Source organism: Leucoraja erinacea, chromosome 7 (assembly GCF_028641065.1).
Source record: "Leucoraja erinacea ecotype New England chromosome 7, Leri_hhj_1, whole genome shotgun sequence".
Classification (NCBI taxonomy): domain Eukaryota; kingdom Metazoa; phylum Chordata; class Chondrichthyes; order Rajiformes; family Rajidae; genus Leucoraja; species Leucoraja erinaceus.
Window position 1 is genome coordinate 52424377 of NC_073383.1, and position 14303 is coordinate 52438679.

At 39.1% G+C, this 14303-nt stretch overlaps 1 protein-coding gene across 1 annotated transcript in view; it reads left to right on the forward strand.

Annotated features, from left to right (window-relative positions):
* Positions 1 to 14303, forward strand: part of ccdc93 (coiled-coil domain containing 93) — a 58298-nt gene that overhangs the window by 26357 nt on the left and 17638 nt on the right. Inside the window, 8 exon segments of the mRNA XM_055638815.1 lie at positions 1065 to 1151; positions 3304 to 3354; positions 6073 to 6159; positions 7130 to 7246; positions 9133 to 9195; positions 11416 to 11489; positions 12878 to 12959; positions 14062 to 14136. Of these exon segments, the coding sequence (XP_055494790.1) occupies positions 1065 to 1151; positions 3304 to 3354; positions 6073 to 6159; positions 7130 to 7246; positions 9133 to 9195; positions 11416 to 11489; positions 12878 to 12959; positions 14062 to 14136 (636 nt within the window).

Consider the following 14303-nt stretch of genomic DNA (forward strand, 5'->3'; position numbering starts at 1 on the left):
ATCCTTATAAATGATGCGGAAGTGGAAATGGTGGAGAGCTTCAAGTTCCTTGGCTTTAATATTACCAATAATCTGTCGTGGACCAACCACATTGGTGCGAAAGCCAAGAATGCACACCACACCTATGTTCCTGAGGAGACTGAGGAAATTTGGCACATCTCCAGTGACTCTTACGTATTTGTACAGATGCACCATAGAAAGGATACTGTCGGGTTGCATCACAGCTCAGTTTGGGAACTGTTCTTTCCAAGACTGCAAGAAATTGCAGAGAAATTGCAGGGAGTTGAAGATATAGCCCAATCCATTACACAGGCCAAGACTTCCTAATATTTACTCAATCTACATTTTGCTGGCACGGAAAAGCAGCAGACGTGTCCGATCCTGGTCATTCCTCTTTCTCCCTGCTTCTGTCCAGGAGAAGTTAGAGAAGCTTGACAGCGCACACCACCAGACTCTGAAACCGCTTCTTCCCCTCTGTTATCAAACTTCTGAACGATCCCTCCGTAAACTAGGGTACTGTTCGATTCACCTCTACCCCATTGAGGACATTGGTCTTAATCTAAAGAACTCGCGCTACAATGCTGAGAATTATATTCTGCACTCTGTATCTTCCCCATTGCTGTATCTATTATACTTTAGTTTGAACTAATTGTATCTATGTATGGTGTATCTGGCCTGTTTGAATAGCATGCAAAGCAAAGTTTGCACTGTACCCTAGTACATGTAACAATAATTAACCTAAACCTGAAATTAATAAGTATTACAACTAGAGGTTCTTGAAAATCTGTGTTAATTTATGCTCATTACCATAGAATATTGGGTACAATAATTAATTATGATGTTAGTGATGTACCTTTATAAAACATTTTAGAGATGTTGTTTCTTATTATTCACCATTTCCTCTTTGTATTAAATGTTCACATTTGTTCAAACGTGTTACATGTAAAAGTGTGTTAGCACCCCAAAACCTGGATGGCATTCTAGTGCTTCGCTGTTGTTACAGTAATTTTGAAGAAATTTGTGGTAATCTACATAATTTTTTATTTTTCAACATGGGATTACAGACTGAAGACAAAAAAGGCATCTTGCCAACAGGGTTGGCAGCTGAAATTACTAAACTCTCTGAAGATGATCTGGAGGCTGCTGAAGAGGTAGATAACAACACGTTCAATTTTATAATGAGAGATCCTGAAATATTTACCTTTTTCTGTTTGTATATTATATTGCTCCGCAACTTGTGGGATGCCAGTTCAAAGTGTGGGCCATTGGCTTTCCAATTTGCATATATTTCAGGTTACTAATCCTAAAATATTTTTTAAATGGGGAGCAGTTTAGGAATATTTCTTTAAAAAGCCAATATTATGAGAGAATAGAATTTGGATGAAATTATTTCCTTTTTAAACCTTGAACTGTGCAATTAAAATATAGTACATCAGGACTTGAGGTACATCCTGGAATTTGTTGACTAGCCTTTGAGAAGGATATTGACATAAGCAAATTAGAATTGCCCATAGTCAATGTAAATTGACAGCTTGTAATGAGTAGGCAGTGTCAAAATAAAATTTATTTTAGAACCATTAATTATAACTGAAATCTTTCATCCGTTTTTGACCTAAATGATGAAGAAGAAAATGTCTAGCTGCGTAAAACCATAATGTTCTCAAGATGAGAAGAAAATTCCTGAATGAATCTTAGAACAATAACTTTTGAAATATAATATTATGGAAGATATTGAACTTTGACTTAAACACTCACATTGTATCTCCTGATGTATGATATTAACATTCTACTGCAGCAAGTTGTTCAGCAAACTACTACAACTGCAAATTCAATCTAGGTTTGCAACAGCATTGCAGCTACCCAACTCAGTTATTTGGTTGCATGTGCACAATTCTTTGTACATTGCCACTGCAGCTAAAAATTAAATAATTATTTTTATAGATGTGGGGCTTGCTTTTAATTATTGCTATAGTTGCAGTTCTTTTGGAAGCAGAGGAAATAAATAATGATATGTGTGGAAAATATATGGATATATGAAAGCTGAGTGTGGAAGTGATGCTTGCTTTACAGTTTATAGGAATTTAATCGTATTACAACCCTGGCCAGACTATTACCTACCAAAATGTGTTAATCCTGGCTAAAATAGAGCAGCCATAGCACCAAAATTTAGTAAAGGACTCGTGTATTGTTAGGCCATTTTGGACAAGTCTGATGTGCTCTGCAGAAATAAGACAAGCTTCTGAATGATGCCAGTAACTCGGGGCCCAGATCAGTGTTGCATATTCAATTGACAGAAAGAATGGGATTTCTGCAGAGGACCTCCAAGGAAGTGTAAAATGCATGAAGTTGATTGGATTAATGCAAACTAAGTGTACATATTGTAAATTATGTTGCTAGACAGTTACCCTGTTGTTTGTTGATTGGCCAAAGTGTTGAGCCCCTGGCAGGATTGTTTGGATTCCAGGGTTAAATACAATACAATACCGTTTATTTGTCATTTGAACCTCACATGAAGTTCAAACGAAATTTGGTTTCTGCAGTCATACAACCAGAAAAGAACCAAGACACACCAACACAATCCACACATACATCCATCACAGCGAATCTCCTCACTGTGATGGAAGGCAGTGTTGCATTATTCAAGTTAGCTTCTTCTGGAAGCTTCTCCTGCAACAATGTAAGGGAGATTTTGTTATTGGTCTGGGAAACTGTCAATAATGTATTGTTGTAATTAATATGTTTTATTGGATTGTAAATAGACCACCCTTCTGTAGTTCGGCCCCTCAAGGTTCGGGGACCTATAAAAGGCAGCCCCCACAAGGTCCTTTGTCGATCTTCTGGAAGAGCGCTTGGGACTGCGTAACCTTTTGGAGTGTTTCTGCTTGCACGAGGCTGAAGGGCTTGGCTAGGCAGATACAAAGATCGAACCCGTGGTGGTTTAGGTATTGTATAGAGGAATTTGTTGTGCATTCCAAAAATGAAGATTAGTTGTTCCAGCGGTTAAATCAGTGTTTTATTGACTGAACGAGGGGGGGGGGGGGGGGGGGGGGGGGGGGGGGGGGGGGGGGGGGGGGGGGGAACTCAGAAGAGCTTATTTACAAATGCACGGTATTTTAAGACTAATGTATGGTGAATGATCATTGTGAATATTGGCATAATGAGCAAGTTGAATTGTATTCAAATGTAACATTTAGAATATTGTGATGATTCATAAACATTTTGAACTTGCTAATGTAGAAAATTATTGCTTATTCTGAAACTTTTCATCTTTAACCATATTCAAATTTCCATTTTTCCAATTAGCTTCGCATTAAGACATTGATGACTGGAATGGCAGCAATGGCAACAGAAGAGGTATAGATTAGGAATGCTCTAGGCGAAGCATTCATGATTCTGCTTGCAAGATACAGATACAATTAAGTACCCTGATTTTTGTGAACAGGTTGCAAGCAGAAGACTATTTTAAGGTTTTTTTCACTTTTAGAATTTTTGTGATGAAAAGCAAATAGTAAGCAACTGGTAACCCTTTTAAAGACTAGGCAATCCAGCATTTAACAACATTAACATTTTCAATATTTGTCCCAATTTGTTGCCAAGTGATGGGACAAACTTGAGACAAATTTAACAAAAGATGGTGATTATCTGTTTGTTTTTTTAATGCCAACTAAAATGTTAAATGTGTTATTGTAAGGTCCAATTAAAAAAAAAATTACAGTATAAATTAAGGATGAACAAGCAAGGAAATGGTGTCATTTCAAGGTATAATTAACAAAAAATTATCAAAAATGTCCTGTGTAAAGGTTACTTTTCCATAATTAGAGTAAACGAGCAAGGGACAGGTATCATGTTACAAGTAGGTGTAGGTAACATAAAATATTTTCAATATGACTTGAGTAAACAAGCAAGGAGTTAGTGTCATTTTGAGGTATGATTATCACAAATTTTCTGTGTAAATAAAGAAGTGACAAGCAAGTAAAATGTGTTATTTTAAGGTACAATAAAAAAACCCAGTATAAATTAAGGGTGAACAGGCAAGAAAGTGTCATTTCAAGGTGCAATTATCAAAAAATGTCTGCATAAAAGGGGCACCATGCCCTTTTACTCCCGCCAGGGGCATTGCCCCTCGGAACCCTACTGGGGGCAATGCCCCCTGGACCCCCATCTCTCTTCCTCTTTTTTTCATTTTTTTCCTCTCATGCCTGCCTTTTTTAAATACAACTACACCACCTTGCTTTTTTCTATTTCGTCCATTTTTTCTATTTTGTTCATGTTTAATTCCTAGTCTTTTTTTGCATGATTTTTGCTTTGATTCCTGGCCACATATGATTGCCTCCAGTTTCCAAATTGTATTACAGACATTAAATTACTCAAAGATAATTTAGCTCATTTTTAGTAGGATTGTCCCTTTTTATGGCTAATATTTTTCAAGAGTTTTAATCTATAAACCCTCTGCTTAATCAGTATCCCCACAAAATCTTATGGTTTTCATGCTTGCCCTGTTTTTATAGTTGGACTGTTTACAGTTCTGGTAGATCCTTCTCCTTACAAATTTAACACTTTTGCTGCCATCCTGTTTAAACTTTCAAATAAGATAGTTCCTTCCTGTTAGTCAGCGAGCACACGCATTGCTACAGCTCCTTCCTATCCTGGAACTGGTTCTAGTGTATCTTGAAAAGAAGATAGCACCGATAGCTCTATTTTTTTAATGAGTCTAATTGAATTTTGCTCTTTTAAGGACTAGTCTTTTTTTTTCCCTCCTTTACTCATGATTGTTCTGTGATTCCTGGACTACAACAAGTGGAATGCCTCCTTCCCTTATTTCTTTACAGACCTCTACTGAAATATCACTGAAGTAGCATACTCTTTTGGATTTTTGTGCTTGGCTTTAAAGAATGATATTATAATTGTGAAGTTCACCATATCTGCCATGGATATATTTTACTCCCACTCAATTCAGGATGACTTTAGAGCCACAGTCCTGATCTGTAATGTATTGTATTCAAATTTTTTTTTTAATTTTCAAATTCAAATTTTATTGTCGTTGCCTCACTTTGAGACAACGAAATGAATTTCCCGTACAGCAGTATCGTTAAAAAAAAAAATCACAAGAAAAATAATAAAAAATAAATAATAAATAAATAATAAAACATATTAAAAAATAAAATTGAAATTGAATTAAAAATTTAACAAAAGCACAAACACAAAAAGTCCACAACACAACATAACATAAATGGCACCCAGGTGAGGACGGCACCATAGTCCAGCCAGCCTCCCCTCCGTGTCCATCCGTAGTCGGGGCCTTCCGAGCACCCGCAGTCGCCGCTATAATAGTCTCCAATGCATTTTGCATAGAACTACCTGCCCAAATTCAACCCCTTTTCAATTTGTTACCTTTCAACCAACCATTTTAATGTACCTTTTCAAATTTGAAGTGCTATTTCTCAATATTGAATATCTGTTATTGTTCGATTCTTTGTAATTTCATTTATAGTGTCATATTGTGTTAATGATTTCTAATCTGAAGAATTTGACAAATATTCCTGGATATAATTGCCTTTTATATCAAACAAGATTCCCTCAGATTGTTGCTACCATAGGACTGACATGGTAGGAATGATGTTGCTGCATACAGCTCTCAAAACAAGAGTGACCCATATTGTTCATTCTGTAGTTAACCCTTCCTCTCTTCCCAACATTTTAAAAATACACTTGACCATGATCACTGGAAGCTATTGGAAACTATGCCATGAATGAGTTTTATATCAGGATACACCTGCCCCGTAATATTTGACAGCATGACTATGCACTCGCTTTACTTCAAAGATATGTTCAATTTAGGATGGTACATTATTTTAGTTAGTAAAAACAACTTGCACTCTTCCTCATCTTGATGATGCTACAGGATATAATGTTACTGAAAGTGTACCTGCATGTTTAAAGCCAGCATGTGTAATCATTTATGCGATTTCTGTTGTCGTTATCTGAAAGCATCAACTGATGAATGTGAGGAAAGTGATATCATCATTCTAAACTTTGAACCTTTGCTTAATTTGCTTCATATTTTTGATTCAGGGAAAATTGACAGCAAGTTCAGTGGGTCATATAGTAGGACTACAGTCAGAAGAAATTAAACAGATTGCATCAGAATACGCTGAGAAGGTAAGAAGTTATTGCATCTGCCTGACATTCCAATGTACTTCAAAGTCAATACTTTGATTATCAAGGGGTTATAATTTAAGTTTGGTCAACCTGCACAGAACATTGTAATATAAATTGCAAAATTGATGAGTGACAAGTTCATTAAAAGTTTGAAAATGATTAAATGATTGATAAGTTGTTGATTTAGTCCTTCGCGGTTGGCTTCTTTGTCAGTTGGGATTGTAGAACTACGGGGAAGAGAGGGATGGAGAAAGATTAAATTGTGATTTGTTTGATCCTTTAAACCTGCCATGCCATTTGTGGCTGATCATCGAAATCAGTACCCCATTTCACCTTTCTTTCCATTTTCCTTGAATCCCTCTAGCCCTAAGGACAATCCCTGACTTTTTGAATCTATATTCTTCATCTCATTGGCGTATTCCTTATCCCTTGGTCTTGGACTCCTCAGAACATCTTTCTAGCATCTCTTCTGTTCTATTAGTTTTTTCTATGTTTCTACAAGACTCCTCATTCTTCTTTACTACTATGTCTAGTAAATATAAGATGAACTGGCCCAATCTCTCGTCAAATATCAATGCAGCCAAGTCAGGTATCAATCTAGTGAATAAATATATTGGCATTTAGTACCAAATTTCCTGCAATTAATTTTGTTTCTATTTTCTGACTGACGTCACAGCTGCACAGTCAGTAAAGGTGGAGGTTTTTCCCTTCCCGAGATCATTATACATTTTACCTGGAGCTTTGACCTACGACTCAAGACATAGTGGCAATCTTGACTTAGTTGTGAACATGTATGTACCCCTCGATCAATGTTTTGGTTTTAAGTTTCACTGCAGCAATTTGATCACAAAAATAAAATAGATTTAACACTGCCTGCTCTTTTGCCCCCCTGCCTGCTATACCCACCTTGTTGTACTTGTTATACAATGAAGAGATCTGCTGTTTTTAAAAATACAATTTACACTTGCAGCAATCAGAGCTTTCAGCTGAAGATCGTCCTGAGCGGCTTGGAGCTGCTCAACAGTATCGAAGACAAATTGCATCTCTCAATAAACAAATCTTGCAAAAATCAAAACAGTTGGAAGAGGTAAATAAATGAAACTTTTCCATAGTTTGGAGAGAGATTTTTTCCTCTTCATAATAAGCTCTGTATTTTCATCAAAACTAAAGTTGAAATTACTCAAAAAAAAATGAGGATGCTACAGCACATTCTCCTTTATGTAGTTTCTAGTATGTTTTGATTTACAACTGACTTGCCTAAACTGGATATAAGTCACTGCATTCACTATATATATCTCCCTCATGATTTTATACACAGTAAGATCACACCTCAGTTTTCTGCACTCAAGTCAAGTCAAGTTTATTCGTCACGTACACATACGAGATGTGCTGTGAAATGAAAGGTGGCAATGCTCGTGGACTTTGTGCAAAAAGACAAACAAACAAACAACCAAACAAACTATAAACACAATCGCAAACACACACATATTCTTTTACATATTAAATATTGGAAGGAAAAACATTCAGTAAAGTTAGTCCCTGGTGAGATAGGAGTTTACAGTCCGAATGACCTCTGGGAAGAAACTCCTTCTCAACCTCTCCGTTCTCACCGCATGGCAACGGAGGCGTTTGCCTGACCCCAGCAGCTGGAACAGTCCATTGCAGGGGTGGAAGGGGTCTCTCATGATATTGTTGGCTCTGGAGTTGCACCTCCTGATGTATAGTTCCTGCAGGGGGGCAAGTGAAGTTCCCATAGTGTGTTCGGCCGAACGCACTACTCTCTGCAGAGCCTTCTTGTCCTGGGCAGAGCAATTCCCAAACCAGATGGTAATATTTCCAGACAAGATGTTTTCCACAGCCGCCAAGTAGAAGCACTGGAGGATCCTCGTAGACACTCTGAATTTCCTCAATTGCCTGAGGTGGTAAAGGCGCTGCCTTGCCTTACTCATGAGTGCTGCGGCGTGTGATGTCCATGTCATATCCTCAGAGATGTGGACTCCCAGATATTTAAAACAGCTCACCCTATCCACAGTATCCCCATTTATCCTCAGTGGTGTGTACGTCCTCGGAAGATGTGCCCTCCTAAAGTCCATGATCAGTTCCTTCGTTTTTTTGATGTTCAAGAGGAGGCTGTTGTCCTGGCACCAGAGTGCTAGATCAGCCACCTCCTCTTGGTAGGCCTTCTCATCGTTGTCTGAGATCAGGCCCACCATCACAGTGTCATCAGCAAACTTAATTATTGAGTTGGAGCTGAACCTAGCCACACAGTCATGTGTGTACAGGGAGTACAATAGGCTGAGGACGCAACCCTGGGGCGATCCTGTGCTCGGGGTGAGGGACTTTGATGTATTCCCTCCCATCTTGACTACCTGGGGCCTGGCGGTGAGAAAGTCCAGGGCCCAGGCACACAGGGGGGTGTTGAGCCCTAATTCCAGTAGCTTCCCGGCCAGTCTGGTGGGGACTATCGTGTTGAAGGCTGAACTGAAGTATTTAAAGTCCTAGCCTTCTCAAACTTTCCCTAAAGCTTAGGCCCTCGAATCCTGGCAACATCCTTGCAAATCTTCTCTGCAATCCTTCCAACTTAATAACACCCTTCCTATAGCGGGGTGACCAAAATAGAATAAATTTCTCCAAATACAGCCTCACCAATGTCTTGCACCACTGTCATAGGGAAGAAGATATAGGAGCCTGATAACTGTAATATCCAGGTTCAGGAACAGCTTTTTCCCTACAGCCATCAGGGTGGGGAAGTCGGTAGCCGTGATGGACTAGACAGTGTTGACCACTTTTTGCAGTCTTTACTCCTGTGTGTTCAAGTTGCCGAACCAGACCATGATGCAACCTTGTGCAACAAGTTGGATTTCAACTGACATTAAAATGGAACTATAAACTCTTTGAGAATACTCATGAATAAAGATACAACTAAATAGAGGTCACTTATATTGATATACCCTTTACCACTTTTTTTATTAGCTGCAAGTTAAATACAGTGAGATCCAGGCTACATGTGAGGAAGAGAAAAAGAAACTGGTGGAGGTATGATTTTATTTTATATGTATGGAAGCAAAGTATCTGGACATTTGCTAACAACTTGCACATAGAAGACAGAGTGTGTGTGTGTAAATAGCAGATATAGTTTAATCTGAGCAAATGTGAGATGATGCACTGTTGAATGTAAAAGAAAAGGACCTTTAACAGCATTGATGTAAGAAAAGGATTTTGAAGTCCAATTCCATAGCTCCCTAAAGGTAACATCACAAGTCGATTGAATGCTAAAGAAAGTATATGGCCTGCTTACTTTTATATTCAGTGCCCCGACTGATAAGTGTCAGTCATGTTGCAGCTTTATAAAACTTTGCTTAGGCCACATTTGGAGTATTGTTTGCATTTCTGGTCGCCCCATCTCCAGCCAATCAATTCACTCTACATGATATCGAAAAGAGACTGAGAGCACTGGATGCAGCAGACTACAGGACCACCGAGCATCCCGCCTATATTATTGAAGACTGGTGCTACAGAACTAATTACATCTCCAGCCAAGTTATTCCAGTACTATTACAACATTGGCATCTACTTGTGATAGTCAAGAAAGCAGTTTTCCATTACATTATCAAGGACTACCAGGGATGAGCAATAAATGCTGGCCTTGTTAGTGGCAACCAATCCTTAAAATGGATATTTAAAAATAAGGTGGTAATAATTTCAGATGAGCTGAAGCCTACTCAACAGGATTAATATGGTGAAGATGTTTAAGTTTACAGAAGTCATGAAGACTGCCGTTGTGGAGAACATTCGTGGTTAGAGAATGATATCAGTGTGCTGGTGAAATACGCTGCAGGGTCTTGGTAACATTGATGAACAAAGGGATCTTGAAGTACGTCCAGAGATCCTTGAAGATGGCAGCACAAGGCGATTACATGCATATGGCATATAGGTGTGGGATTGGATACAAAAGCAGAGGAATTATGCTCCAAATTTATAAAACTTTGGTTATATCTCAATTGCAGTGTTGCTTGTAGCTTTGGGCACCACACCAGAATCATAATCATACACAGGTAGACACAAAATGCTGGAGTAACTCAGCGGGAAAGGCAGCCATCTCTGTAGAGAAGGATTGCAGAGATGCTGCCTGTACCGCTGAGTTACTTCAGCATTTTGTATCCACCTTCGATTTAAACCAGCATTTGCAGTTCTTTCCTACTCATAGTCATACAGCGTGCTGCAACAGGCCCTTCAACGCAACTCGTAGAGTATCCATCTACGCTGGTCCCTTTTACCCATGTATGACATATCCTCAACCACTATAGGAAGATGTGATATTGATAGTATGAGTGCAAAAGAGATTCATCAGGATGTTGTCTGGGATGGAGTGTTTCAGTTATGAAGAGAGACTGTTGTCCCTGAAGTGGAGGTGATTAAGAGGGGACACAACTGAAGTATACAAAGGGGTATATAGGAGAAGTATAGATAGGCTCGACTGTAGGAAACCTTTCCCTACATCAGAGGTAAATCAAGGACATTATTTTTACGATGAGGGAAGAGATTCAGAAGGTATATGAGGGGGTCCTTTTCCTCCCAAAGAGTGGCGTGTACCTGCAGTGCAATGATCAAGAGAGTGGCTGAAGCAGGTTCACTGGCAGCATTTAACTAGTGTCCAGGCTTAGGCCCAGAAAGAAATAAGCCAAGAGCCGAAGATGGGATTGGTGCAAGAGTGCACACTGGTTGGTGTGAATATGATGGGCCGCAGGCATGTTTCAGCACTGAGTGTCTCTGACTGTTTTCCCCTGAAAGGGTCACAGTTTCAAAAGGAGCCAAGCTCTGCAGGACAAATGAGAAAAATCTTTACTAAAAAAGGGAGGTGACTCTCTACCCAAGAGGGCTGTGAAGTATGTCATTGATTGCATTCAATTGAGAGCAATAGGTTTCCTGATGATGGAGGAACTGGGATATGGAGCTGGGGCAGGAAAATGGTGGTGAGGTAGATGATTACCTTTGATCTTACTGAATGTCAGAGCAGGCCTAGTTGCTGATTGCTTTCTGCAGTGTTTAGCTTTTGCTTACAATGTCACCTTTTAATATCCCCATCAAATTTATTTTTCTACGCACTAATTAGATGGCCTCCAGTTTGTAGATTACTTTCATGCCTAGAACATAGTGATTCTGTTTGGTAAGAAGGGCATAGAAATGTTGACTTTCTGTACTTCCAACTTTCAGAGTATTTTGTTCTTATTATCTTGGTTGATTTTTTATTTTCAGGTTATGAATTATGGGCAGAAACTGGATAAGGAACTGGCGAAGCTCGAAGCTGTGGAATCCGAAGCTGATTCCAGGTAAATAGGAATTGGACTATATATTTAATTCAGTCTTCTGGATTTTGCAAATACTGGAAAGGCAGCATTTGAGACCCTTAAGATATCAACAGATATATTAGTTCTTTAATAAATTACTAAATTGAAAATTTTGTATCCTTTGGGATAATTAATTTGTCTGATAAAATTGGAATAATGGAATAAAGTGTCAAAATAAAATGAAGAGATAGAAAAATAACTAGTTGAAAGAGATAAAAAGCCTTGTCGGTAGCTTTGTGTTATGTTTCTTGCATGTGTCTTCTGCAAATAAAGAGAAGAAGAGGAGAGAAGGGGGAGAAGGAGAAGGGAGGGGGGGGAGGAGAGGGGGGGGGGAGGAGAGAGGGGAGGGGGGGGGGGGAGGGGGGGGAAGGAGGGGGACGGAGGGGGGGGGGGGAGGGGGGAGAGAGGGGGGGGGGGGGAGAAGGAGGGGGGGAAAAGGGAGGGAGGGAGGGCGAAAAGGTGGGGGGGGGGGAGGAAGGGGGGGGGGAAAGAGGAGGGGGGGGGGGGGGGAGGAGAGGAGGGGGGGGGGGGGGTGGAGAGAGAGTGCCTTTTTACTTCAACCCAAACCCAAACCCAAACAACCATATGCAGGCAGTGCTTTTTTTTACCTCTAACCATATTTTCATTTTCAAACCAAATTAAGGGTACTCACAGTGCTGTAGAGATTTGTCAGTGTCATTCAGAGCTCTGATTGAGGCACACCACTTGCAGAGACTGATTGAGGCACACCACTTGCAGAGACTGAGTGAGGCACACCACTTCCTGGTTTTATAGTCCCTCCCCCCTGCTGCTACTGGGGTCAGCAGAGAGAATGGAGAATTTTGTAAAATCATTAATATCTCTGTCATATTTCATCGACGGAAAAAAACCTCGGCACATATATGGCGGAGAGGGGCTATGAGCGAGGTGGCCAAAAATGACGGCCGTAGGTGGTGGCGTTCTCTCGGAAATCGCAACACAGATCACCAAAACCGGTCAAGAACAGAGTTTTAGTAATATAAAGATTCCAAAATTATCACTGCCCGGTGATCTGACTTTTTTGGAGCAACTTGCATTTTGTGTTTCATTATCTTAAACAATATTATCATAAGAAAAAGATCAAAAATGAACTCAAATTATTAATCAATTCTAATATTATGCATATTTTCCTTTAGTTGTCCCTGTTTTAATTCTTTTTACACAGCTTTATATAAATGTATTGTGTTAAAATAGTTTTCACTCCAGCATGTTATATACCAAGTTGTTGTGTTCGTAGGATCCATCATTTTCATAGTAAACGAGAGGACCTATTTCAACATTTACTGACCTCTGTATTTATTGCAAGTTTTTATTTCTGCACTGATTCTAATACAAGCACCTGTATTACATAGCATCCTAGAAAAGCTGAGAGAATTGGTGACAATGAATGAAGGTCTAAAGGATCAAGAACAACAGTTTAGGAATCATTGCAGGGTAAGAATGTGCTTCAGGATGATTATAGAATGATAAGACACAAAAATAACATGCCTAAGTTGCGTAAATCTTACTATTTCTATCCTTAAAAAAGCAGAATTCCCTTTTATTTTATATCATTGCTATGCCGCTTCTCTCCCCCTTCTCCCCCCCCCCCCCCCCCCCCCCCCCCCCCCCCCCCCTTGGCCCCCATTCTGCAAGTCTTTAATGGCTTTGTCAAAGTAGTACTAGATTGAGTGCTTTATCCTGAATTATTTGACCCCAATTACTCTGTAAAGTTTAAGTAGCTTGTTCTTGTGGTACTTGCAGTCTAAAGCAGAAACATATTTTTATTAAACTTAACTATACTTAAATTACTATGTAAACCTTTCCAGAAAATGATAAGATTAGCTTAGCAATATATAATTATTAAATGGGGTGACAGGTTTCTTACATTGTCAGTTCGTAGTGCTGCTTCATGGCTTCTGAAACCCAGATTTGATTTTGATCATTGGTGCTGTATGTGACATTTGCATTGTTTGTATTGTACTGTGTGAGTTACCCTTAGGTTATCTGACCAGTGTATCTTTCTTCGAGTAGGGTTGGTTGGCAGGAGAATTAGCAGTGGTGGAGCCTTGGGTTACTGATAGGGATATGCAGGAAAATGGGATTAGTTATATAGGTGCTTTTGATGGTACGAATACCATGGGCCAAATGGCTTATTCCTCTGCTGTATAACATTTTCTAAATGTGTGATTTTTAAGTTTGAGTATTGATAACAATAAACCTTCTCTTCCTGAATCCATGCAGTCATAAAATTTCATCGTGTCAGATCATTATATACTCCTTCCTACTTTCTGTCCAGCAACCAAACAATCCTCGTCTCTCTGTAGTATAAACCAGCTTGTTTTTTTTAAGGTTGTTTAATTCGAGTAGGACCAACCAATTAGGTTATGTCCGCCATTCCAGTCCCAAGTGCCATATTCAATATCGACCCAGTATTTCTTTTTGTGGAAATAAAAAAATTACAGATGCTGGAAATCTAAAATAAAATCAGGAAAGGCTGAAGAATTTTACAGCTTAATTTGAGACAGTTTACATTATATTTTGAGTTACATTGCAGGAGGAGATGGCCCGATTGCAACAGAATATTGAAAATCTCAAGAGTGTAGCTGGGAATGAGGAAGCTGAAGTAAAGGTACATTGTACTATCATAAATATGCTAATAAATCAATAAATAATCATTCTAATATCAAAGTAGATTTGTAATGATGAACATGAGAAAGTATTGATAAAGTAGCAATACCTTGAGAAAATGGAGATGCCCAGTTTGAATTTTCCCTTCATTTTTTGCACATAAGTACT